This window comes from Solanum dulcamara, chromosome 3, assembly GCF_947179165.1.
Source record: "Solanum dulcamara chromosome 3, daSolDulc1.2, whole genome shotgun sequence".
Classification (NCBI taxonomy): Eukaryota; Viridiplantae; Streptophyta; class Magnoliopsida; order Solanales; family Solanaceae; genus Solanum; species Solanum dulcamara.
In genome coordinates this window covers 80,415,763-80,441,951 of record NC_077239.1, presented here as the reverse complement: position 1 = coordinate 80,441,951, position 26,189 = coordinate 80,415,763, and the positions used below count along the sequence as shown (strand labels likewise).

At 35.9% G+C, this 26,189-nt stretch overlaps 3 protein-coding genes across 5 annotated transcripts; 1 reads left to right on the top strand and 2 right to left on the bottom strand.

Annotated features, from left to right (window-relative positions):
* The first annotated feature begins 627 nt into the window (after positions 1–627).
* On the top strand, positions 628–13,745 carry LOC129883258 (glutathione reductase, chloroplastic). 2 transcript variants are annotated; one of them, XM_055957883.1, is made up of 17 exons: positions 628–771; positions 1,865–2,015; positions 2,821–2,885; positions 3,838–3,907; positions 4,052–4,123; positions 4,606–4,809; positions 5,220–5,293; positions 5,384–5,467; positions 7,355–7,442; positions 7,874–7,955; positions 8,472–8,545; positions 9,907–10,014; positions 10,154–10,218; positions 11,390–11,503; positions 11,918–12,017; positions 12,929–12,982; positions 13,338–13,745. In XM_055957883.1, exons 2-17 carry the CDS (start codon positions 1,875–1,877, stop codon positions 13,428–13,430), a joined length of 1,488 nt encoding a protein of 495 aa, XP_055813858.1. In that variant the 5' UTR covers positions 628–771; positions 1,865–1,874; the 3' UTR covers positions 13,431–13,745. The 2 variants fall into 2 exon arrangements, with proteins under 2 accessions (XP_055813858.1, XP_055813859.1); XM_055957884.1 differs by lacking the exon at positions 628–771 and adding an exon at positions 1,364–1,505.
* Positions 13,746–14,202: 457 nt separating this feature from the next.
* Positions 14,203–18,116, bottom strand: LOC129881912 (protein disulfide isomerase pTAC5, chloroplastic). The gene is made up of 7 exons (XM_055956027.1): positions 17,724–18,116; positions 17,018–17,254; positions 16,005–16,100; positions 15,781–15,903; positions 14,718–14,961; positions 14,498–14,535; positions 14,203–14,408 (listed from the first exon to the last, which is right to left on the bottom strand). Exons 1-7 carry the CDS (start codon positions 18,081–18,083, stop codon positions 14,307–14,309), a joined length of 1,200 nt encoding a protein of 399 aa, XP_055812002.1. The 5' UTR covers positions 18,084–18,116; the 3' UTR covers positions 14,203–14,306.
* A 642-nt stretch (positions 18,117–18,758) lies between these two features.
* LOC129883257 (uncharacterized) lies at positions 18,759–25,181 on the bottom strand. 2 transcript variants are annotated; one of them, XM_055957880.1, is made up of 11 exons: positions 25,029–25,181; positions 24,851–24,937; positions 23,255–23,350; positions 23,098–23,173; positions 22,822–22,887; positions 22,617–22,702; positions 22,417–22,503; positions 22,177–22,314; positions 20,788–20,890; positions 20,153–20,361; positions 18,759–19,236 (listed from the first exon to the last, which is right to left on the bottom strand). In XM_055957880.1, exons 1-11 carry the CDS (start codon positions 25,092–25,094, stop codon positions 19,168–19,170), a joined length of 1,083 nt encoding a protein of 360 aa, XP_055813855.1. In that variant the 5' UTR covers positions 25,095–25,181; the 3' UTR covers positions 18,759–19,167. The 2 variants fall into 2 exon arrangements, with proteins under 2 accessions (XP_055813855.1, XP_055813856.1); XM_055957881.1 differs by having other exon boundaries at positions 22,623–22,702.
* Positions 25,182–26,189: the final 1,008 nt, after the last annotated feature.

Sequence of the window (26,189 nt, the reverse complement as noted above, 5' to 3'; positions counted from 1 at the left end):
TGGGGCCCCCTTTCACCACAATCAATACCTGTGATAATTGAATTCAATTAGTCAATCAAGAGGTAGATGAATTTGGTCTTATTATTGCTTTACATTAATTTTGAACTATAGTTTATTATCTTCAAGTATTTTTATTTTATATTATATAGTCCATAAAGATTACCTATACATATGAACTTTCCTCTCTTTTTCAGATCTTCTCTATTTTATTCTTCTTTTTCCATTAAATGCATCAAGCATGACGAACGGGAGATCGTAATACCAAGCCATTTTTTATTTAAAAATCCTTTTAGAATAATACAATGACAATAAGATACTCGATACAATTTTATATGTGGGAAAAAAAAAACAGAATGTTATGTACTATCTAAAGTATTTTTATTATTTTTAGTTTCATATTTAAATTATTATGTTTGTGATTCTCTGAACTATCATATGTATAACTATCATCAAATATTTATCGGAACACATTTTAACTTTAGATCAGAAATTCACGATAGTTTGGATATGAAATTAAAAAAAAATTAAAATATTTAGATGTGTTTTTGTTAGGTTACTCGGGAATAAATAAATTCGGTGATCTTGAATATTTCTTAGATGAACCGGTCGATGCCGGTTCATTCGGCTTTTATAAATTAGAGAGTTCCTTTCTCATTTCATAAGCAGATATTTCTACACTCTACAGCAGCTCTTTGCAATTAATTCTCTGTTGTCTACTCCGGCGGGAGTCTACCGGCGGCGAGTGGGAGTGCTCTCTCTCTATAACTATTGGTAATTTCATATTTTCAGCTTTATATGAAACCGTTTGAGGTTTTAATCCTAAACTCGGCGTACTATTGCTTCAGAAATTACGCGGCAGCGAATTTTATCGAGGTTCACAACTGTTAGTTGATTTTGAATTCTCGATTTGGTACTAGTATTGAGTTTAGGTTTCTGATTCATGTTCATGAGTTTGGGTTTTTGATTTCGATCCGCCACCGGTGGACTGTCGGTTGTTATAATAGGTCATTGTGAAGCCGAATTTTCACTTATTTTGCGTGTTTAAATTTTATTTTGGGGCTGTTGCAAGAGAATTTATTTTAAGTTTTATTTAACAGTATTGTTGTGTTCTCAAAAAGCAGAAAATTGTGTTTGGAATTAATACATATTTTGCTTTGAAACTTCTCTTTCTGTTCCATTTTTGTTTGGCGTATGCACTGATGAGAGACCAAAACAACTTTTTTTTGTTTGACTAAGATTATTTTAATAACATTTTTGAGAAAGAAATATTTTTAATTTTATAGTTCTAAATATTCCTATGCATATTTGACTATCCATTAACAGTCAAAATTCAATCCCAGCTATGTATGAATATTAAGGTATACACATCTCTCCATTGACCCACTCAAAGTCTTCTTTTAGTTTTATAAACACTTTCTGCTATTCAGAAGTTTTCCTGACGTACTATCTCCTTAAGCGGAAAAGGATTAACTTTGTTGATAACTGTTTAATTTATACTCACTAAGGTATTCTAATATGTGATTCTTTTTATACTTTGTTGCTAAGAATTTTGGTATGAAATAAGAACTAAAGGGTGCCAGAAAAGTATAAACAGCTTTAGTATTGTTTTAAGGTGTTATTTTCTTGAGTTATTTACGGACTAGTTGCTTCCTTATCATTTTAGGCATTTTTAAGTTTGTGGGGCATTTCAAATATCAGGGTTTATGAACTCCTTTCTTTCAAATGCTAAGCTTCTTTTGGTAGTTCCCATGTACTTATCACAAGGGTTCTCTTATTTCCCCGTCTTCTTTCTGACCATTTCTTTCCAGCTAAACAGTATATGAAAGTAGTGGTGACTTTCCCTTTGTGGGTTTTGTGCGTACAGACTTGTAATCATGGCTAGGAAGATGCTAATTGATGGAGAGTTGAGCAAACCTGGTGAAGAAGAAGCGCACTATGACTTTGATTTATTCGTAATAGGTGCTGGAAGTGGTGGGGTTCGAGCTAGTCGGTTTTCAGCCCAATATGGAGCTAAGGTATATAGTACTTCTGCAATTTGTTTATGATTCATATTATGTCAATCTTATGTGTCCAGCAGTTAGTTCGAAGCAATGGACTGGAGTTTTTGGGATCTTTCTGTTCAACTGTAACTTTAAGGTCGCTTGAAAGGGATGAATTTCCATTAGTTCTGTTGATGGATATGACAAGTCGAGATATGTAGCAAAGCTAATAAAAGTTTGTTCCCAGTTTCATTTATTGGTCTTAGCGTCTTTGTGATTACATGAGGGGTGAATTTCCGTTCACGTCGTTGAACAACAATGACAAGCTGGATAAGTACCTGTGCCAAAATGACTTGTCCACTTATTTGTTGGTTGAGTGGTCTCTTCTAGAATGGTTAGACTAATAGTTAGTGTCCATTTTGTAAGTAGGTGATTATTCTACCCAGGTGGCATTTTAAGCTTTTCTTTGTGGAACTCAATTTAACAGAGCTTTAAGACTAGAATGATCTAGTCATGGACAGGTAGATGGTGAAACCATTATAATCAAATATTGTTAAATATTGGATATGGCATCTTTAGGATCTTATTTCATTCTGATGGCTTTATGTCTTGAGTACCATTAACTGAAGCAACATGCTTGATTACAACTCTTGAGGTTTTTGTTTTCTCTGTTTCTCGAGGGTTGCATTTCCTTCTGGGATATGTCATCACATTATGATGAAGCATGTTTCTGTTGCTCCTCGACTTGTTCTTGGCTCTTATTTACTTATCTTCTATTAATCCTTGAATAAGAACCCATTCAGTTTTCCTTTACACAATAATTTGATATTGATTTTTGAAGGTTGCAATCTGTGAGCTTCCATTTGATCCTGTCGGCTCTGAAGTTAGTGGGGGAGTTGGTGGAACGTAAGTTTATCAATATTTCGCTTATAACCTTTTCAGTTGCAGACTATTTTTGCGTTTATGGTTTCACTTGTGTGGGTTTATGATTACAATTGAAATGGATTCTCTCTTGAAGTCCCATATGTTACCTGTCAAGAATAAAGATTGCTCTTCATTTAAAAAGAATATCATGTGGTAGAAACATTTTTAGCAGTATGAAATTATACTATTTTCATTACCATCTGTGCATGTTTTTGAAATAAAAGATAGTGGAACAGCTTATTTTCTTATTCTGCACAATAAAGCAATATCCTATACCCACCATATGAACATTGATGATGTTATCTGTGAAGTATATAGATTTTTCCGTAGTCTATACGACTTATACTCATAATGTTGTTACTTCTAATTATGTGCTAGCATGCTCAATGGAAGTGACTTTTCGGTGTATGTTAGACAATTAGAGTGGGTTAGGGTCCCACATTGGTTGGGGAATGGGCTCATGATTTGATTATATGGACTTGGGCAATCCTCCTCTAATGAACTAGCTTTTGGGTTGAGTTAGGACAAGGTGTCATATCTTTACATGGTATCAGAGCCAGGTTCATCTTCGTTTGGGCTCCCGGTACACGCTTTAGTTTGGCCTGGGCATGAAGGGGGTGTTAGAGTGGGTTAGAGTCTCACATTGGTTGGGAAATAGGTTTGTGGTCTGCTTATATGGACTTAGACAATCCGCTAGCTTTTGGGGTTGATTTAGGTTCAGGTGCCATATCTTTACACTTATGTGCATACAAATTTATTTATATGCAGAAAAAATTCCAACTTTTTTATTTATAAATATATCCATATGTTTGTCGGTCATTGAGATTTTCTTCTCCTATTCGATCAAATGAAAGGAAAATTCTACTGTCAAGTTATTTAAGTTAGTCAATTGTTCTTGATAGTAATGGTTAAGTCCCTGTTTCATTTTATGCAGGTGTGTTCTTCGTGGTTGTGTTCCTAAAAAGATTTTGGTTTACGGAGCAGCCTATGGGCCGGAGTTGGAGGTTAAACTTTACACCTACGAAATATTTTGGCTTACAGAGCTATCTATTTCTATCATTCCGCCCTTACCTTAGTTTGAGAACAGAACAGTTAAGTGTAATGAATACGAGTAATTTGGTCCTTTGATGCTTTTGGGTGACCTGCAGGATGCAAGGAATTATGGATGGGAAGTGAATGAGAGAGTCAATTTCAACTGGAAGAAGCTTTTGCATAAAAAGGTAGCTCAAACTTTTTTTAGAAGTGTAATTATGTACGTGATGGACTGAGCCGAAAACAACCACATACCGAGTATATTCCCACAATTGGGGTCTGGGTAGGGGTGGGTGTAGCAAACCTTTTCCATTACCTTTGAACTGAGCTAGTACTCATCTAAAAATTCTATTCTACTACTTGCCCTTTCTCTGAGGAAGTACAATGGAATTAATTGTGGAGGGAGAGTTTGATCTCATATAGACAAGAAAGTTTAAAAGTTTATTTTGATTGAAGTATCAAATATATAATGACGAATGAAACACGGAGTTAGATAGCTTTTATACGGTATTCACTATGGGATCTAATCTGTGCATGCCTTCTTAAACTTTTATCTTCTACATGCAGAAACAGAATGTACACCTTTTCACTAGCCCCTGTGTTTTTCCTCTGAGTGATAATTTAAATTAAAAGATACAAATTTTGCCAATGTTGTGTTGCAAACTTGCAGACTGAGGAGATTGTACGGTTAAATGGGATCTACAAGAGGCTACTTTCAAATGCGGGAGTTAAACTCTTTGAAGGTGAGGGAAGGGTGGTAGGTCCAAATGAAGTTGAGTTAATTCAACTGGATGGCACCAAGATAAGCTATTCGGCTAAGCACATTCTAATTGCAACTGGTAGTAGGGCTCATCGTCCACAAATCCCAGGACAGGTGAATCAGATGCATCTAAAATTCATGATTATTGCAACAACCTGGTTAATGGAGCTTTAATTTTCAGAGCTCTGCTTCCTGTCATGTTCATTACATCGATGAAGAACTTGAATCTAGAATCTGTGTGTCAGATAGCTTTGGTTGGAAGTGTTACGATGTGATTGATGATTGTCTTGCTACATTCCCGGGCCCCTTTCTCCCTGGTTTCTCTTCCATATGTTTCTTTAAAAAAAATCAATAGTTTCTCTTATACCTTTTCTCTATGCTGATTGTATAATCTTGTCCCTTTCCTTTCCTTTGGTTATCTCTTGTCCCCTTCCTTTCCTTTGGTTATCTTGTTGCATCTCATTTTCTCTTCTCTATGTCTTTTAGGTTTTTCTTTCTTAATTGTTTACATATTGTGCAAATAGGAGCTAGCCATAACTTCAGATGAGGCACTGAGCTTGGAAGAGTTACCAAAGCGTGCTGTGATACTTGGTGGAGGGTTTGTACATATCCATATCTTTGTTTTCTTGAATTCATTTTCATTGATGAATTAGGGTGTGAACTAAGTTTTTTCCTTCCATGGTCATAGGTACATTGCTGTTGAGTTCGCTTCAATATGGCGAGGAATGGGTGTAACAGTGGATCTATGTTTCAGAAAGGAACTTCCACTGAGGTGAAAAAATGTCTTATTGTACATTATCCTTATTCTATTTTTATAAAAGAGGGTGTGAAAGAATGGTTCTTGGGTCTAACTTAACCCCAAAAGATAGATCAAGGGGTGAGGATTGCTCAAGCCATATTAAAGAAACCACCCATCCCTTAAAGGGCCGATGTGGGACTCTTCACAGAGGTTAAGGAGTTTCTCGTCGAAGTGTGACGCTACAATTCTCTTAAACATAAATGTGGTCTATTTTCCCATGTAGTTTGTTTGTCAAACCAACTATTCTCTTTTCACAAGTAATAGAGGGTCTTTTCAGCAAAGCCCCACAGTTGCAGTCACTGCACTACAACAACATACACGGTGAAATCTCACAAGTGGGGTCTGGGGATGGTAGAGCATACGTAGACTATACCCCTACTTCGTAGAGGTAAGGAGATTGTTTTCGGAGGAGACCTTGGCTCAAGTATAACCTATCAGAATAATGAAAAAAGGAAAACAACAATGGAGAAACAAATCAACTAATAAGGAAATAGTAGCAACCACAAAATAATGTGATAACTAAACATAGTCAACAAGAAGTGGTGGTGGAATCAAAAGCAAAACACTATAGGAAAACGGCTAAACCCCTCTAAAATCAAGACAACACTCCATACCTACTAATCTTCTATTCTAATACACGACTTTCATTCCCTCTTATCTAATGTCATGTCCTTGGTAATTTGGAGCAACGCCATGTCCTGTCTAATCACCTTTCCTCAATACTTTTTGGGCTTACCTATCCCTGTTTTCGTACCCGTTATATTCAGCCCTCGCACCTCCTCACTGGGGCGTCCAAACCATCTTAGTCTTGCTTCCCTCATCTTGTCCACCACGGATGCTACTCCCACCTTATCACGGATATCCTCATTCCTAATCTTATCACTCCTAGTATGCCCACACATCCATCTCAATATCCTCATTCCGCTTTTTGCATCTTCTGAACATGGGAGTTGTTGACTGGCCAACACTCTATTCCATACCACAACGTCGGTCTAATCATTACTTTGTAGAACTTACTTTTAAGTTTAGGTGGTACCTTTTCATCACACAATATTTCGGAGGTAAACCTTTACTTCATCCACGCCGCACGAACACGATGAGTGACACCATCATTGATGTCCCTCTTTCCTGGATTATCGACCCATGATACTTGCATTTATCTCTCTTAGGGATAGCCTGAGTGTCAAGTTTCTCTTCCACGCCATCCTCATGCACTGTGTCATTGAATTTACACTCCAAATATTTTATTTTGGTCCTGCTCAACTTGAATTCTTTAGACTCCTATATTTCTCCATCAGTCTCCTTACTAAAGGAGTGGCTTCTATAGTCGATCATCCCGCCATGAAACCGAATTGGTTCTCGTAAATGGACACAACCCTCCTCACCCTCACCCTCATCTCCATCACCCTCTCCCAATTTTTTATTGTGTGACTTAGCAATTTGATGCCCTTATAATTGTTACAGTTTTGGATATCACCCTTGTTCTTGAACAACGGGATCATTGTACTCCACCTCCATTCTTCGGGCATTTTTGCCGTCTTAAATATGACATTAAACAATCTACCCAACCACTCTATGCCTGTCATGTCTGTGGTATTCCAAAATTCCACCGGAATCTCGTCTAATCCGGTCACTCTTCCCTTGCTCATCTTATTAATAGCACACTTAATCTTCTCAACCTTAATACACCTATAGTACCCAAAATCCCGTTGCCTCTCAGAGTGCTCCAAATCCCCCAATCCGATTTGTGGATTGGTAATCTAGTGAATCTTTGTAAGACATGAAGATTGATGATTTCTAGCGGTTATAAGTTTGTGACACCTAATGCGACATTATTATGTTACCAAAATGTAATTGCAGAGGTTTTGATGATGAAATGAGAGCTGTAGTTGCAAGAAATCTAGAAGGCAGAGGAATCACTATGCATCCTTGCACGACGTTGACTAAGGTACTTGTTTCCCATAGCTATACGGAGACTGAATGGCTTGTTTTTTAGGTATAGTTCCACCGAGAATTATTAATTTCCCCTCATTTACATAAGGTTTTAGTCTTCACCAATTACAGTTTGATATGATTGGAATGAAGCAAAAGAGAAATTAAATCATCTTCTTTATCCAGTTTGAAAGGGTCTAGAAAAAACAGATAATATCGTTTGAATTTGAAGTTGGTTATCCTGCCACTTAACTGTGAAATGGAGCTACCTCTAATTCCCTAGTTACAACCGCAGTGTTGTCTTTCCTCTTATGTTATGTTCATCTACATCATTTATCCAAAGAGAACATAAATTTACTGTTGATTATCTTTGCTGTGCCTTTAATGCATATTTCGAGTAATTGCATTTACATATTTGCTAGTTTTAACTGCAATCTAATGTCTCAGCTTGAAAAATCAGAAGGTGGCGTCAAAGTGCACACAGACCATGGTGAAGTGATATTGGCAGATGTTGTGCTCTTTGCAACTGGTAATTTTATATCATGTATATAATCAATAGAGAGAGTCTGATGGTCAAAATAATATTTTTGCTGTCCAAGTATCCTCTCCTTAATCCTCATGAGTTAAGATCATATTTGGGAATTAGGGTTCAGCACTACCATGAAATATAGAAGTGATTCTCTGCCATCTTTACCTTCGGTTTGATTGAAATTTCACCTGATCTGTTACCCCAAATTTGACATACGTTCTGGAAGAAATTTGCCTTTTGTACAGAATAAGGCGTCAAGAATGACAGATAATGACATTGCCTGTAAATATTGTTAATCCAGTTGTTTAGACTTGCAGTGGAATACAACTGGAAGCTCCTTCTATTCTTCTCTTCCCTTTCTGTATTTCTCGCTGTTGCCAAGACTAACGTAGTGAGCCATTTTCTTGTTACTTCTGTGCTTTTGTGTCTCTTAACCAGGAACATCTTTTTTTTCTTTTTGAAAATTCCCCATCTTTGTTGGAATAGTCTTAAACAGCTCAATACTATGTATTGCAGGTCGTCTCCCCAACACAAAAAGGTTGAATCTGGATGCTGTTGCTGTCGAGCTTGACAAGATGAAAGCGGTGAAAGTTAGTAGCACTTATCCTATTCTTAGAGTTTCTTGATTCATCTTCTTCATGAAAACCTTTGAAATGACAATTGTTGGTGCATTGAGGGTTTTCTTAGATGTGTGTCACATCTTCTTTACAAATGTGATGCTGTATTGAGTGATAAACTTGAACATGAACTTTCTTTTCAAAAATCTAATGGCGGAAGGTCATCTATTGAATGTTATGATGAATGAGATCTGTTGAGGCAGTTGCAGGACTTTAGAGAGTTAAGTGAGTATAAAATATGTAAAGTGTCTGAGTGGGTGGTTTATTAGGCTGGGTTACTTTAGATCTTGTGTGTTAATATGCACCCCCTTCAGCTCGTCTGGTAGTCTGCCACACACATTGAAGAGTCTTAAACAAGTGGAAAAGTAGCGTTATGGGTCCTTAAATGCTACTTCCTTTTTCCAGTATATGAAATTCTAATTGTTGGTTTTCAATGCTAGTCACTATGCATGGTTTATGTGGTTGCTTAGTTTCTTGCTTCTAAATTGTTCTATATTCAGCACTAACTTAAGTTAATGACAATTGGTTTTTCTTTTTCTTATCAAGATCAATTATTTTCTATAAAGAATAATTTAATTAAGGCTATGGAAAAAAATCAGTACCCAAGCGCCAAGCGGTATACTAAAAAAGAACTTGCCCAAAAGAGAAAAGGAGTATAGAACTTCCCCAAAAAATGTGGTTTTTAACAAAAAACATACAATCATCTGACAGGATTATCGTGGGTGCACCAAACATTAACTAGAAATAGAAGACATGCCCTCATCTAGACAAATCATTTTTCACACTTTTAAAGGCTCTCCTATTCCTTACTCTCCAAGATACCTAAAGAGTCAATAGAGCTACATCCCATGCTTTGCATCTTTTTTCTTTTGAGGGCTCAGTTGAACACCAGTTTTTTCGACTGTAGCAAGCATTGCCCACTGTATTTTGATAGATTCAAGAGTGTCCACCGCTGCTGATTACCCACTTTAAAGTTCAAAGTGTAGCAACAAGTAATTGATGTCTTCAGCACATTATCATATGTATAAGAATTACCCCCCTTCCAATCAAGGGAAAAACATAACCTCCTTGGAGCTCTGTGAATCTATATGTTAAATTGTTTAAATATTCAAACATCAATTGACCTATTCTCCTCAGATCAGGAAGACACACTTTCAGATAAGGAGTATATGATTTCGTTAATTTTCTTACTTGCATCAGTGCTGTAAACATGCTTATGATTTCAATATTGCCTTTTACTGATAACCTTGTTTATCTAATTGCTGTAATTCCAAGCAAAGTAAAAATTTTTCGTGCTATTGTCTTGAGAGAAACCTCGCTCATGTTTGGTCCAGGTAGATGAGTACTCTCGCACCAATATACCAAGCATTTGGGCCATTGGTGATGTCACCAATCGAATGAATCTTACTCCTGTTGCTTTGATGGAAGGAACCTGTTTTGCGGTAACTTTTTCTTATGTTTTCTTTCTGTGAATAAAATTATCTATTTGTCTTAACTTGGATTGTTGGATTCACTATGGTTGCTCTTGTTGTCATCTCCTTAAAGATAATTGCTTACTTATGTTGTGCTTCATAACTGCAGAAAACTGTTTTCGGTGGAAAGCCTACCAAGCCTGACTATTCACATATCCCATGTGCAGTGTTCTGGTATTTTGATATACCCTCTTGATTGCTTATTTTCCCGTCATTGTAACCTGTTTGTAAAGCTTCATCCCAAATAGCTTGCCCTAGTCCTTTTCAAAGTTTAGGTCAGTTCCTAAATGACATCTTTTTTTCGTATAGTTTGAAACTGTGGAATCAATTTGAGAAAGAAGATCTTTGATATACCACGTTGATTGCTTATTTTCCCGTTATTTCGAAACTAGCGGAATCAATTTGAGAAAGATCTTCCAATATATAGTTGCTGAGTTACAAAGTCTCTTTTAGGAAGTATAACTTTGACAACCTTAAATAAAGAGCTGACTTCTAGTGGAGAAAACATGACACCAAAGAAATTGACTACTTGAATTCAACCTCATAGGACAGCTGATGGAAACATTCCCCAGAGAAATTTGGGACTTTTTGAGTTAAATCTCATAGAAAAGCAGATGGAACATTTTGTAAAGTGTTTTAGGACAGCAGCAGAAGCGGTTACTTATTGGAAATTCAAGTATGTTTAGACTCTCCCACATTGGCTGAGGAAATAGCAGGTAGTTTACAGACAATTTTGTAAAACACTCACCTCTTGAGTTAGCTTTCGGGGTCGAGTTAGGCCTAAGGTCCAATTTTTTTGTATCATAACAAAATCAGACTAATCCTGTTGTGTTTCCCAATGTTGGACCCCAAGTTATGTTATCTATGCTCTAGATGTCCAGTACTAAGCTTTGATGGTGTTAGAGTGTCCCACATGGGATGAGGAAATGAACTGTAGTCTCTTTATATCTTGGATAGTCCTCAACTCATGAGTTAGCTTTTGGGGTTGAGTTAGACCCAAAGTCCATCTTCTTTACCAAGTTGATGTCAACTGATGAAAACTAGACAAGGAAGTTGATGATTTTAAGAAGTGTAGGGGTGAATTCCTGTAGTGATACTATATTATCTAGAGAAGCAAATTGGCAATAAAATACCATTAGTGGCAGTTACTTTAGCTCTGAAGTGTGGATGGATGCTTTTTTTTATCAGTTCTCATTTTCTTATCACACTTTGTGGGACTAGGTGTGTTGTTGTGAAGTTTCCCTTACCTGGTAGAAAGTATTTCTTTGAGGTTAATCACATGTTTAATATCTTGTTTGAATTTTTTGGTTGAATGTATAACAAGTATCTTATTTTTGCTGGACAGCATCCCGCCTCTCTCTGTTGTAGGGTTTAGCGAAGAACAGGCCATAGAGCAAGCGAATGGAGAAGTTTCAGTTTACACATCAACATTCAATCCAATGAAGAACACAATTTCTGGGTACCCACCAAATTACTTTTTAATTTGTTGTTAGTAGGTTGTCCCTGAATGAGTACCCAATAAACACCAACATAGTACAGCTAATTCATCTTAACATGGCTCCTAAATCAATTCACTGGTCCTCCATGATTCTTGTGTGCGCAAATAAGCTAAAGCTACAATAGTGGGGGGATTTTTCTTTTCATTATCTTCTTATTTGTTCAAAATATTTCCAATATCAACATATTTTGAGTATTGGATATTGGATGATTACTGATTTCTTGTATGTAGCATTCCTGTGATTGAACGATTGCAGTTTTAATCTTGGAGCCGTGTTATGTATTGATTCTTGAGCAGTTTTGCATATTTCAAATTGATCACACCAATAAAAAGTAGAATTGTGGCAACTAATTCCTAACATTCATACTGTAACAGACGAACAGAGAAGTCAGTAATGAAGCTTCTTGTTGATGCTGAGACAGATAAAGTTTTAGGGGCATCCATGTGCGGTCCAGATGCACCTGAAATCATGCAGGCATGTTTTTTCTGCATCAGCGCTGCGTATAATTTGCTTGTACACTTGCCTTTTCTATGTTTGTGTTGATTTTAACCTTTTATATTGCCTCTTCATGAGTGCCATGATGAGATTCTCAACTGTGAATAATTTGAGTATTATGCCATGTAGTTGGTGCATCTGAGTCTTAATGGCAGAATATGACTGCTCCAACTAACTTTTAGCATCACTGAGGGTGGCATCCTTTTTGTTGCATAATAGTGTTGACAGCTTCCATCATTTAGTGACTCTCGAGCAATGTCTTCTCTCATGAAATCCAATTTCCATTTTAAGCTTCATTGTTCACACATCTTTGCTGAATGTCTATTTCAATTTTTAATCGTTGTGCCCCACTGCCTTTGTAATCTTTGTAGTCAATTTCCTTTTATATGCATTTCATGTATGACTTCATTCTTCTCAGCATCCATCTTGTCCTCTAGGTATGGTAAACCTCACCCCTGAAAACCCCCTACTCAGGAGTCCCAACAATGGCTTTCCCCACATTGCTTCCTGACACCAACCTCTAGAACCTCATGGTTAGGTGGAAGGCCCTTGATATTAGATTACCCCTCACTTGTCTTCATTCTTCCCTGCATTTTTACTTCCCAACATGCACAATTTTAGCGAAGGCTTGAAGCTTAGTTACCCCTTCCTCCAGCTATTGGCCCCAAAAGGGGAACATAAATCTTCATGGGGTTTTCTCCTCAAGTTTTTTTTCTTGATTTGAGTAAAAAAAATACTGAATCGAGTGGTAATAATGGCTTCTTCCTGGATGACAGATGAGCTTTAAATTTGCATCCTTAGTGCCCCTCGTGGATTTCTTTCTCTCACCATAATTCTATGGTTTCTATATAATGGTCATGCTTGATAAAATTTCTTCGTTCCTTCAACAGGGCATTGCTGTTGCACTTAAGTGTGGAGCAACCAAGGAGCAATTTGACAGTACAGTAAGTCTTATGTTTACTTTCTCAATTTCTTCCTAAAAGGCTAGGATATTTACCAAGAGAATTGTTGTAAGAAGAAACAGAGTGAATAATTGATTCCGTAGAATCCCTCCACTGCTAGAAGAGGGATATGCTTTTGTGAATGATATCTGTTACCATTACCCAAAAAATAGAAAAATACTACTCCATAGACTGATTACCCTATAGGCTGAATCCTCAACTCCTAATCACTAAAGAATGTTGATATAGAAGACTTGATAGTGAGTTGTTTCATGTTTTATTTTTTCCCCGGTTTTCTGGTTTGTCTAACCAAGATATGTATCGTATTTCATTATTTTCTTTCTATTTATGACCCCAGGTGGGAATACACCCTTCTGCTGCAGAGGAGTTTGTGACCATGCGTTCAGAGTCGAGGCGTGTTTCTTCAAACAAACCAAAGACGAATCTCTGAAGATGCAAAGATGTGATAAAACTATATACTACCACATAAAAGGTAGCTTTCAGGACCGGGAAAAAAGAGCAATTTCATGCAGTATTTTACATTTGTATATGTACACGAAAACAGAGTGACAGGATACTATACAACCCCTCTTCATAGTCTTAGCTACATGGTGAACTTTTTTGGTTTTAAATATGTTTGAGGGCCAACAAGGAAATTCTGGCATTAGTAATATCTGCCTGTTGAATAAGTAGCAGCTTGGGTTTTTGATAATTGTACTAGCAGCAAGTTTCAATTTCCAGTGATTTGGTCATAATATTGTACTCACCCTTTTGAGCCAAGGGTCTTTCGGAAACTGCCTCTTTACCTCCACGAGTTAAGGTAAGGTTTGCTTACATTTTACCTTCAACAGATTTCACTCGTGAGAATGTTATTGCACCCTCCAATTTCAATTTGTTTGCCTTAGTTTGACTCAAAATGGAATTTTAAGTAAATAAAGAAGATTTTTGGATCATTTGATCTTAAACTAAAGATGTGTTTAATGTATCAAAATGACTTTTAATCTTGTGATTTAAATATGTAAGGTAGGATGACGGGTGTAAAGAGTTGTCAATTATAGAAAGTGACATTTTTTTATCAAACAAATAAATTGAAACGGAGGAAGTGATATGATTTACAGGTTTAGCATTGCTATTATCTTCGATTTTTATAACATTTATCTTGTGTACCTCTTCTGTTAAGCTTTGGATATTTGTTCAACACATTCATATGCGTGATACTATAATGAAATCAAATTTGTCAATAATTTTATCTCTGTCTGAAATGTTCATGTATACAATTTACCTTTGGTCTATCTACTATCAAAGGTGATGAATCAAAAGTAGAAAACTAAGCTTGCATTATCTTCTTGCCTTGACAAACATCGCAAGTTATGAATCCATGGCCTTCACAATAAGGACACTTCATTCCTTCATCTATCCATTCCATAAACTGCAACACATTCCAACATAAGTTTCTCAACCAAATACTTGAAGAATTATAGAAAGTACAGTTGTGGAAAGCTTTCAGAATCCTCTAACCTGTTCCTCAATGTTTGGCTCACCAGTCCCATCACATTCTGCACAAAACATATTTGTATGTTAACAGAAGATGGTTTCAAAAGACATAATAGTCGGAACAGATGTACTTCTGGAAAAATTTACTAGATCATTTTCACAGCCAAACATAAAGACTGTTCACTTGTTTAACACTGTTATACAATTAAAGGTGCAAAGAGAAGAGAAGGGACAGAATATATACCCATGCATAATAGGCGACCCTCTCCACGGCAAGTAAGACATTTCATGGTGGTATTGCCACTAGTAGTCTCTGCTGGTTTCTTACTTGTAGTAAGTCTGGAAGGTTCTTCCCATCGGTTCTCTCCGAGGAGAAAGACTCGATGATGTGATACCTCAGTTTCAGACACACCGTCTTCTTTCACAATGGTCTGCTGAACTTCCCCTATTTCCATGATGGATGCAATTGGTGCACCATTTGCGCTAATCTGTGTGGAAAGAACAACATCGGATTATAGTAAACCATACTAATAGAGATTACTTACGTTTTTATCTTGGATCAATCTGAATTACAACTGACATTGGAAACCCACACTGACAATATAGTAATTAAATCCATACACTGAAAGAATGATATACAAGAAAATATGATCAAGTTTATCATTGCGATAGATGACGTGTTCCAAATTAAAAATATAGTTTTCTTATTTCAAAACGTCATGGCACACCCCAAATGTCATTGAATTAGCAGACAGTCTGTTAGCAGGAGAGATTCGCGATCAAGTAATATACACGTCCAAATTCCCATAACCAACTTTTGGTATGGACAATGTCAATGGCATTACAATTAACTACAGTGGGGAAAAAGCAATTCCATGCAGATATGATTTGTCAAAGGCAACTAATGGGTCTATTTTATTTCCTTCTGTGACAGAAAAATGCATAATTTAAGTCATAAGGACTTAAATCGTATGACGATGCAACTACTGAAATTTCATTTTTCCTATTCCTTGATTTCTATCATATTAGAGTTTGTAATATGTATATCTCTCCAAGATTCTCTAAGAATGACATATCAAGAAACAATAGTGAAACAGTCTCATGGAAGAAAGCACTCATACAAGACCAGATAGGGCCACAGCTTCTATTCTGGAATGATGTCATCTCTTCTCTCAAAGTTTTTGTGTTAAAGAAGAAAAGCAAAGGTAAGCCAAACATCTGCTATGAATAACGGGTTCGCGTTCGAAATTTGTAGGGAGCGCAAGATATCAGTATTGACATCTATATGTTAAAAAGGGATAACACACCTTAGCTTCAGTTCCATCTGGTTGTTTGGGATTTTCCTTCACTGTGTCACTATTTTGCACCATATATAATTTTTCAAGAAGTTCAGAAGTCATAATGCCATCTTCTCGTAAATCAGATGAAGCCTGTTCAGGTGGATAAGAGAGAAATATGAATCATCTGTATTTTACCCACAGCCAAGCCAAATATAATTTAAGCTTTTCTTGTTTACAAAATGGAAACAAACCTGCCAAGTTTTCACAGCACGCTCAGTCCCACTAGAGAAGCTGGAGAATTCCATATCTTCCTCACCACAATAGAAGCCCAATTTTAACAATTGTTCCTAAAAGCGCAAATGGAATTAAGGGATGCATTTAAGTAGAACTAATCAATGCAAATGAACCATTACATATGTGCTTATGTGATCCAACACAATCCAAGTTTCAGGCAAGTGCATGAAGTTCACAACACACAAAGAAACTCCTATGAAGTTAACCACAGGGATAGAGGAAGTCTGAATTTACCCAGTTTTCTGTTATCACTTATTTATTCAGCTAAGAAGATAAGCAAAAGTACGAAAACGTGACTCCAAAACGGGAAGTAAGGTATTCTGTGCCACATCCATGATATCTCAGTAAAATTAGCTTGATTGACCAAAATACTAGAGCAAGAGAGTTATAACGATACCAATAAGGGAAGTAACCGTTAGATAATACTAAACTTTTTGGTGTTGATGTGTACTTGGGAAAATAACACTTCTGATCCTTTAAGCTATCTACTAACTAAGCTCATAACATCCTGGATACTCCTGGATACTTGGTGACAGTGGTACAAGGACTACCAGTCTGTTCATGTTAGAAGGGAACTTGTCACATGAAGATAACATGACGGACAAGCTCTACTGAAGGAATAACGAAAATACAAGTATAGAGCAAATGAACAATCGGGATCAAAATTTACAGGTTGACTCACAAATTAAGTCTCCATAGTGGGTATTCTGCATCTGTACCCAGAATAAATCCTTGCAAAATCTCTTATAAACATTAATTCTCTGTTTCCACGTGGTTTCATTACTTCCAGGTTCTCAGTGAGTTTTTTTTTTAAGACCACACTTTATTTTGGACTGCATTAAGTTAATGCCACAGATCTAGTATATGTCAAAGTACAAAATAGAAAACAAAGAATCAATCAAACAAGAACGAGCATTGAATTAACCAAGTTAATGTGATAAAAAGACATGGTAACTTTAAGTTAGCAGACCTGCATCAGTCGAACTTCATCTCCTTCAGATCCCTTTTTCAAAGTCCGCCTCTTCTTGGTTTTGTTACCCTCTCCTTCTGATTCTTTAGGAACTTCCCTAATCACCTTCTCCTGTTGTGTTGCTTCCTTGACAATAACCTCATTTTGCTTTGATGCTTCTAAAACTAATGGCAAAGCAATCGACCCACTTTCTGCAATCACAGTTACATTCTTTCCCACCTCCCCCTCCTTCAGCAGCTAGAAAACCAAAAAAAGAAACATAAACATAAAAATAAGGTTTTCATGTATGCACTAATTATACAACTGTTCAAAAACTTCAAAGTACCAATTTACCAAAACAATAAAAAGAAAAAAGCTTACCAAAGAATAGAAAATCTTTTTATTTTTCTTTTATTTGTGTTTGTTTTCCTAAAATTCTCAAAAGCAGAAGTAAAAAATGTAGAAGGGTCCACAAATCAACAAACTAATCAAGTAATAAATTACCTAAAGATAGTCATTTTCTAATCTCAGTTTCTCATGAAATTGTGGAACTTTATTTTAAAGAAAGGGTACATTTTCCAAGCTGAATTTCTAAAAGTACAAAGAGAAGAAAACCAAAAGCCTAAAAATCATAAATTTTGATACGAATGAGGTTCAGTAGGCATAAATCAATCAACAATTTGTTCTTCCCAAATTCAAATTAGATCCATCATCCATGTACACGCACCTGCAATAGCTTAGCAATATTAGCTACCGTCTCGGTAACAGAAGTAGCTTCTGGAAGAACAGAATCCCTACTACTCTCAAGCTCCTTAACACGGAGCTGTAAATCCTGAATTTGAATCAACAAAGCTTCTCGCTCCGCTTCCCACCTTCTCTCTTCCCTTAACCATCGTTTCTCCTCCCTCAACCACCGCTGCTCCTCCCTTAACCACCGCGACTCCTCCCGTTCCGGCGAACCGCTATAACAAACGTGAGATACAGAGAGGGATGCCGAGGAGTTTTTTAGAGAGAAGAATTTAGGAGTGTTGTTGTTATGGAGATTTGAGGTAATAATATGGAAACTCAGTGGTAGTGAAGACGCCATGGATGTGGAAAACTGTTAACAGAATTTTGTTCAGTTTAACGGTTTTTATTTATTTATAGGAAAAATTAATCAGAGATATTTTTAGCTGGCGGGAAGCTAAACAAAATTATATGTCGTGTTTCTCTTTTACGTGTCTATTAAAGACGGATAGAGTATCGTATACTCCATATTTTAGTAAAGTAAAATAGTTGTCTATTGTTCAAGTTCACGTGTCGTATTTTCATATCCATTTGTTTATATATTTTATTAAAGTAATTTAACTTTAAATTTTTTATTTTAATTTTTCCTATCTCTCCAAACTCTACTTTGTAGAGTTACATTGAATATGTTGTTGTTATTGAAATGATTCATAGTCACAAAATATTCATGTTTTGTTTTAAACCATATTTTCAAATATTGCCACATAAGTTGAGGCAGAGAAATTTTTGTTGTCCAAAGACATTAGCTATTTAGTACTTAGTTGCCTTTGTTGTATCATTTTTGCTTGAAGTTCAAGTACATATGATCGAATATCAATCATTTTTGCTTGAAGTTCAAGTACATATGATCGAATATCAATCATTTTTGCCTGAGCTCCAATGACGTATAACTTCAAACATCTTATCTAAAAGTCTAAATTGTTTGTTATGAAGCGAGTAGACGTGCAAGAATTTTAAATAGCAGGTACAAGTTAAATAGCAGTGTTCAAAATAGGATACCAATCTTATTCATCAACAAAAATATTGAAGGAGACTATATTCCGTTATTCAAGTTTTGGAATACAACAAATATAAAGCATAATAGCAGAATCTAAATGAATACACAATAGCAAAAACACAATCTGTTTCCTCACTCAACCCTTTTTTTCACAACAGCAGCCCCTACTCACTTGCTTCCATGAATAATTACCCATATATATTGCTACAAACAGCTAGTGTCGTGAAAACGCCCCGGTAGGCAAAACCAGCTTTATTACAGCTGTAAGTTGATCTTTGGCAATGGCAATATAATTTAAACAACATGAAATGAGAGAGAATCACAATTGTACAATATCATGTGCAGATTGCACCATTGATGTCCCAAAGTTTAATGCAACTGTAGAATTCTAGTCGAGCTTCACGTTAGAATAGAGAAGGGTGTCCCTTGTAAGTGGCATGTTGAAGAGAAAGTAAATCTGCATTCATTTAGAGATGCCATGAGATTGCAGAAAAACAAGGTACAAGGAAAACGAGAAGACGACATGATAACATGTTATAGAAGAGCGCTAAAAGTAAAGAAATATAATAATCCCCACCTACAAATAATGTCTGAGACAATGACAAAGGAAACTATATATATGCTTTCTAAGAAAAAGGAAACTCTTGATGGAATTATTCGGAAACTACAGGACTAGGAAGCCCATCTAAAGCAACACTAAATGCTTAAGAAACTTATTCACTTTTGCATTTCCACATGTATGACAACACTTATAGTGGCTGTGCTACAACTTGTTAGTGTTTATGCCAACCCTCTGCTTTCTCTTCTTCTAGAACTGTTGTTCTATATTTACTCATCAGCTTAGTCAGAGGAGTCACCGGATAACTACCTAATGGGGCGCAATGAGAATCACTAGTTTAGTTCCAATTGTCAAAAGCTAAAACTAGAGCACTATTTTCTCGACTAATGGAGAAAAGGCAACTGCCCTCCCCAAACCAAGCCTGGCTCTACTGCTGGAAACCTCAGTGCCTCAATATAGCTCCTGAGAAACTTCAGTAGCTTATTATAGCTCCCGAGAGGTCCAAAGGCTGGAGGAGAAGAACTCAACAATCAATTGAACCCTCTTCAGGATGGATTTGACTCGAAAGAATTTTAACCCCATCTAAATAAAGTAGACTTTTTTCTTTGATGAAGTAAGTATCATAGAAAACAACCTAGACATATCTATATTTCTGTTCTAAAGCTATCAGGCTGGTCCATCTGTAAGTGTCATGTATTCATAGATTGCTATACTTAAAGTTAATCCCATGCATGGTCAGCTATAACAAATGTTCAACAGTTCTTTCAATTCTGAAAATTGAAGCATTGAAATGTATTTGGTCAGCAAAACTTACTCCTAATAGTGTGGCAATTATAAGCAAGATTCCTGTAATCCATGCAACAGTTCGTCTAACCAATATAATTTCTTCAATAACAGTTGAATTGGGTGAAGTTTTTGTTTCCTCCAGCCAGCGGGCAGATGGTGGAGAAGTGAAAATGACATTGAATAATGACTCTGCTACTGAAGGAGTTTCATTACAGACAATAACTCCAACAATTTGACCTGCACAAATACAGAGTTGACTTTAACATAAATCAAAAGGAAGCAGCAAAGGAACACATTCTTCTCTTAATTACTGCACATATTTTTTTCCATTTAAGAAGTTCAAGTTTGAAACCAACCCCAATGTCAAGAATACACTAAATGAGTAAATTCATCTCTTGTTACATAAACTAAATGAAGGGGAGCCTTGGAGTAACTGATAAAGTTGCTGCCATGTGACCAGGAGGTCACGGGTTCAAGCCTTGGAAACAGCCTCTGGCAGAAATGCAAGGTAAGGCTGCGTATAATAGACCCTTGTGGTCAGGCCCAGCTTTAGTGCATCGGGCTGCCCTTTTTTTTACATAAACTAAATACAGATTTCAGAGATCACTAAAGCTGCTAAAAGTAGTATCGAACTTGTCAAAATCAGAGAACAAAATCCAAAACCTTTATAGGCTTCAGTTAAGGAATCAAACATCTTCGACATCACAATACTGAACAATTTACTTCCTTTCACAACACCTTCTGCTCCATACTGCTCTTTGAGAGCCTACAAAAATCAAAAGATTAATTGAGCTGGTATGGCCTGTATAACATGTTTCATGTTCACCTCTTGTATGTATCTTAAGTGAGGTCAAATATTTCAGATTACCACCAATATAGGAAAAGAATTTTCCTTTTCCAGACAAATAACAAGATAATAAAAGACATTAATGATCATCTGGAACTGCATCGCACACGTACATGACCCTAGAAAGGAAAGTTCGGAGGTCAAGGATTAGGGTAGAAGATTTGGTAGGTAGTTGAGTGTTAGTTGCATTTTTATATGGGAGAATCAGGGGACTAGTCTCCCCCTATTAGTAGTATTACTATCTAGTACTTGCATAGTAACTTTTACTTTGTTTTTATTTATTTGTTACTTCTTGTTTCATCATTTGTGTTTATCTTGCCACTTTGTTGCCGTTATTTTTTCTTAGCTTGTTTTGGCAATGCGTTCTTCAATCACTATTACTTGTTGCTTCACTTGCTTTGTTTATCTTGCTATTTTGTTGTCGTTATTTTCCTTCGTATCATGTTTCATCTACACTTCTTTTGACCCGAGGGTCTATGCGAAACAACCTCTCTATCCCGCAAAGGTAGGGTAAGGTCTGTGTACATCTTACCCTTTCCATATTCCACTTGTGGAATCCTTTTTTATGATATAAGGGTAACTTTCTATTCACAAAAATCATCATCCAGGGGATGTGAGATGGAAACTTACATCCCACAAGTGATGGGAACACCCCCTTCAAGGGCTAAACAGATTTACAAGTTTCGTATAAAATCAACTAGATCTACTATCACCCCTACAATATCTTGTTTGACCCACTTGTGGGATTATATTGGGTAGGTTGTTGTAATGATCATATGGGACTGGTTTAATCTTTTCTTATAGGGGTGATGTGTTCATCTGCAACTTGTGTAATTATTGATGGATCCTTCAACCCAAAACAGAACAATTAACTAATGAGAGGTGTTGAGCTAAAACATCAGTAATTAGAAGTCAAGGTTATCATCACTATTCAAGGAACAATTAGTACATCAGAAACTATGGTAATATGATATACAGCAGTCCAATATAGCAAGAGAGAATGGAAATTAGGGTTAATTAGAAACAAAAGGGACAAAAAGTGCAGTAGTACGAAACCTGACTAAAATTGGAAAAGGCAAAGAAAGAAAGATCATTGTTCTTAATCCATAGTTTAAAATATACGAGAGATATCATGTATGAACTAAAGCTTAATTTGGGGGAAGGAAAAACTATATCTCAAAGTAAATTCAGAATTCAACTGTAACCTTAAGGCCATCAAATTTTCCAGAAATTAACTCAGATGGACGGTGCACAGCTCCAGATAAATCTTGGTGCATCTCCATTGCTCTTTGAATCTTATGGGTAAGTGAAACAAGACTTGTTACAAACTCCCTATCTGCTTCCTGTGCCGCAAGTAAAAAAAGGATGATCAATAAATTAGGCCTAATAGGAAACAACACCACAAAAAGAACTCATAGTTTAGGTTGATAAGCCTCAAAAAGTACCTTTGACAATTGAAATATCAAATCAGCATCATCCTCCAAGGGGATTGTCAGCTCTTCATTCACATATGAACCGCTCAACCATGATGCCTGCTTACAAATGTCAAACCTCTCATGAGTTGCATGACCTTGAAGTTATTCAATGTGAAAAGATAATCAGGCAACTGATAACAGACACGATAATCAGGCAACTGATAACAGACACTCACAAATTCACTTAGTTCTTTGTCTGAATATTCAGCATCTGTTTTTGGTTCATCCAATGAAAAAAGAGAAACTTCACCTGCATCTGCATACATGTAAAATTACTTAAACATATTCCAATCTAGTTCTCCTTTTTTACAAGTAATTAACATATCAAACTAGTAAAACACCTATACAACATGTATAAGAGTAAAAGACAACTACCTGGAAGTTGAATGTCAGCTCTATTTTTGTTTACTACATTGCTTCTAAGGGCCTCAATAGAAACACCTATAACAACAAATGGCATCAATAAACACAATCTTATATAATCACCAGATAGAAGCTTAAAAGCCAAAGCAAGCACGCTAGAATATCCAATAAGTATGTTCTTTATCTTAAAGAGACAAGCATGCATGCGCACACACGGGGAGTGAGAGAGAGATAGAGAAACTCGGTATTTAAATCTACTGTACTATATATTTATTCCAGCTTGCATACCTTCAGCTCCTGTAACTTCTAGGATGAGGACAGAACCCGGCCTATCAAATGGATTTGGTACGAGTACCTCATTCAACTGCAACCAATATGAATATTTGATGATGTATATTTTGCTTTAAAGTCAAACATTAGCTGCTATATGATTCATCTTTCCTACCTTCGATGAACTAGCAGAGGAAAGAGTAACAGGAGGTGCAAAACCAAGCAAGACTGATATAGCAGCACCAACTTCAGAAAGAGACAAGGAACTTATCTGTGTCAAAAAGACAATTATGAAGTTAGTATATTAAAAATGATTAGACTATCGTGGTATGGATAAAATGGATGTCGAACTTCAAACAAAATATCTAGAGGAACTTGTAATTTCATATTGTCAAGTTGCTTGGCAACTCAGATTATTAGAAACTACAGAGGCAATGCCTTATTATGTAGATAATAATACCTATTCCCAGAGTCTGAACATAATAATTGCAGTGGAATACTAAAATATTAGTTAGAGAGGCTGTTTTTCTTGGGGTATTTGATGTTCATGTGTCAAAAGTGAACCTCGCAACAATGTAGAAGCACTATACATTTCTATTGGTGACCATGGTTCGAATCTTGGAGGCAGCCTCTCCAATGAGATAAGGCTGTCTATATTTGGCTTCCCCCATTACCTGCCTAGGCAGGACCTTCTGACATTGCAGTCCGTGTATTTGATCTCTATTTGTCTTCTAATACACCATTAAACTGCTTTATAATGTGATTAAGCTATCTTAATAGTCTTGCTGTGTTAGTGTCTTCAAGTATATTGATAACGGAGTTCTCCTAAAATTATGCTCAAGAGTCAAACTTACTAGCTTATGCAAGTATATGATATCCAAACACAAACAATGGGCAATGCTAGAACAGTGGATCTTCAAGGTTAGTCCACTCGAGTGCTCTAAAAGCTCTCGACATTAACTCATTTACGAGGTAGTGGTAAGGTCTGCATATACTATACACCCCACTTAGTGGGATTTCACTGGGTATGTTGTTGTTGTTGAGCTAACACATGTTACCCACCAAGTGAATATCATGAATATATGGTTATGTACACAGAAAACACCTGCTGAAGGAGGGTAACCTTCATGATCCTTCTTTGGGAACATGATAATCATTGCTGAAGACATAAAATCTTGAGCAGAATCATCCATTTTATCTCAACCTAAATATCCACTGGATGTTAACGCTGTTTAAGATCAGCCAGCTATAGCCCATGAGATTTCACACAACCAATTTAAATCAAGCCAGAGGAAACAACTAAATCAATCACTGATCCATTACTTTTAAGTAAGTTGACTTGCAAGTTGCAATCAACCAACCAAATCAACTACACCTCAATTCCAAAATAGTTGGAGCCGACTATATGAACCATCTAAACCATTCTGCTCTATTTGAGCTAATACTAAATAATTTGCTTAAAATCACACACAAAAGGCACAAACACTTATATTCAACTATACCTCAATCTCAAACTAGTTGACTTGCAATATCTTTCGACATCTAGCTCCAAATCAATAACCGAAGTTTCTAAGCTTTCTGCTCACATATCTACTATCAAATTCACATCTTTAATTCAAATTACAACAACCCCACGTTCCCAAATGGTCATTATATTGTTCTTAAGCTCCCCAATCTCAATATTCTACAAATAACTACCTTAACCAGTCACAACAGAAAAAACAAAGCTTACAATTGAAGAAACACCCAGATGATTAAAAAGTCGGAATACCTTAGAAGAAGCATCGGGAGAAGGAGAACGGAAGTAACGGTGAGATGGGTTATCGAGGAAAAACACTGAAGAAGCTCCATCAGAAACCTGGATCAAAATTTCAAGATTCAAACATCAAATTCACGAATTTACAATCCAATCGACCCAATTACAAAAAACAACAAACAAAAAAACTAACTGTAGAATGCAGGAAGAGTGAGAGAAGTAATAGAAAGGTGAATTTGTAAGAAGAATTTGGATCCATTGTAGAACGAGAGAGATTGGAAGTTTGAATCTGATCTATGTGGTTTTGGGAAGAAGAAATTGGAGAAGATTGAGATTGTTGAAGGAGATTCATATACATAAAAACGACGACGTTTGAAAGGTGTAAAATTATATTGAAGCCATTAAACTTTTCCTATGGACCACTTTTACCCCTCAGATTTTGAACTAATGTACTTTTAGTTCAAGACTCAAATCAACTAAACCCAATATATATTTTAATTGGAAATTTTACACAAATCTCATTGTTAAGAGTAATCACATCTTATCTTTACTCTTTTCTTAATTAAAAAAATCTCTTAAATTTGGTGGAATCAAAATACATTTCAAAACGTTCAGATACACCGTGTTTCGATTTCGGATACATCCTCAACGTTCAAATACATTAAAGTGATATATCCGATCGATATATTGTGTAAAGTGATTTATCTGACTGATACATCGCGTAAAGTAATGTATTCAAAAATAGAAATTTTTGTAAATTTTTCAAATTAAAGAAAATTTTAAAGAATATAATAAAATAAGTTATGTATTTAGATAATTTTTTCTTTCTTTAATAAAGGTCATACAAGGCCATAATCCAATTATTTAAAGAAACCTTAACAGGCTACATCTTAGCTCATTATAGTGGCCCAAATACAAGATATTGGGCCGTAATGTTAGTAGCCCATTATAGAAGCTCATGATTGTGCTCACCTGACAAGTGCTTTCTTGAATTTTTGAGTGTTTTGATGAAGGGAATCACCTTTTTGAGGCTTTTAAAAAATATTTACTGTTTTTAAATATATTTATTTATTATTTTGATATATTGTATTTAAAAAATATTTATCATCTATAGCCAATGTACTATGTATTAAAAGTAAATTATATATGAAGTATCTATGTATTAAAATGTATTATATTTGTTTTGATTAAAAAAAAACTGTACTATGTATTAAAAATGAACTATGCATGTAATATAGATGTTTTACATTATGTATAAAGTAAGTTTTTCATGTCATTTAAGTATATTATAAGTGTCTTAAAATGTATTAGGTTTGTTTTAGTAAAAAAATTGTACTATGTATTAAAAGTGGAA

Excerpts from the sequence above, each read along its gene's own strand:
- LOC129883258 (XM_055957883.1), top strand. The coding sequence starts at position 1,875 with ATGGCTAGGAAGATGCTAATTGATGGAGAGTTGAGCAAACCTGGTGAA. Across the intron at positions 2,886-3,837 it reads AGTGGGGGAGTTGGTGGAAC|GTGTGTTCTTCGTGGTTGTG; the intron begins GTAAGTTTATCA and ends CATTTTATGCAG. Across the intron at positions 10,219-11,389 it reads ATCCCATGTGCAGTGTTCTG|CATCCCGCCTCTCTCTGTTG; the intron begins GTATTTTGATAT and ends TTTGCTGGACAG.
- LOC129881912 (XM_055956027.1), bottom strand. The coding sequence starts at position 18,083 with ATGGCGTCTTCACTACCACTGAGTTTCCATATTATTACCTCAAATCTC. Across the intron at positions 16,101-17,017 it reads ATGAAGTTCGACTGATGCAG|GAACAATTGTTAAAATTGGG; the intron begins GTCTGCTAACTT and ends TTGCGCTTTTAG. Across the intron at positions 15,904-16,004 it reads GTGCTGTGAAAACTTGGCAG|GCTTCATCTGATTTACGAGA; the intron begins GTTTGTTTCCAT and ends CCACCTGAACAG.
- LOC129883257 (XM_055957880.1), bottom strand. The coding sequence starts at position 25,094 with ATGGATCCAAATTCTTCTTACAAATTCACCTTTCTATTACTTCTCTCA. Across the intron at positions 24,938-25,028 it reads CACTCTTCCTGCATTCTACA|GTTTCTGATGGAGCTTCTTC; the intron begins GTTAGTTTTTTT and ends ATTTTGATCCAG. Across the intron at positions 20,891-22,176 it reads GAAAATTTGATGGCCTTAAG|GCTCTCAAAGAGCAGTATGG; the intron begins GTTACAGTTGAA and ends TGATTTTTGTAG.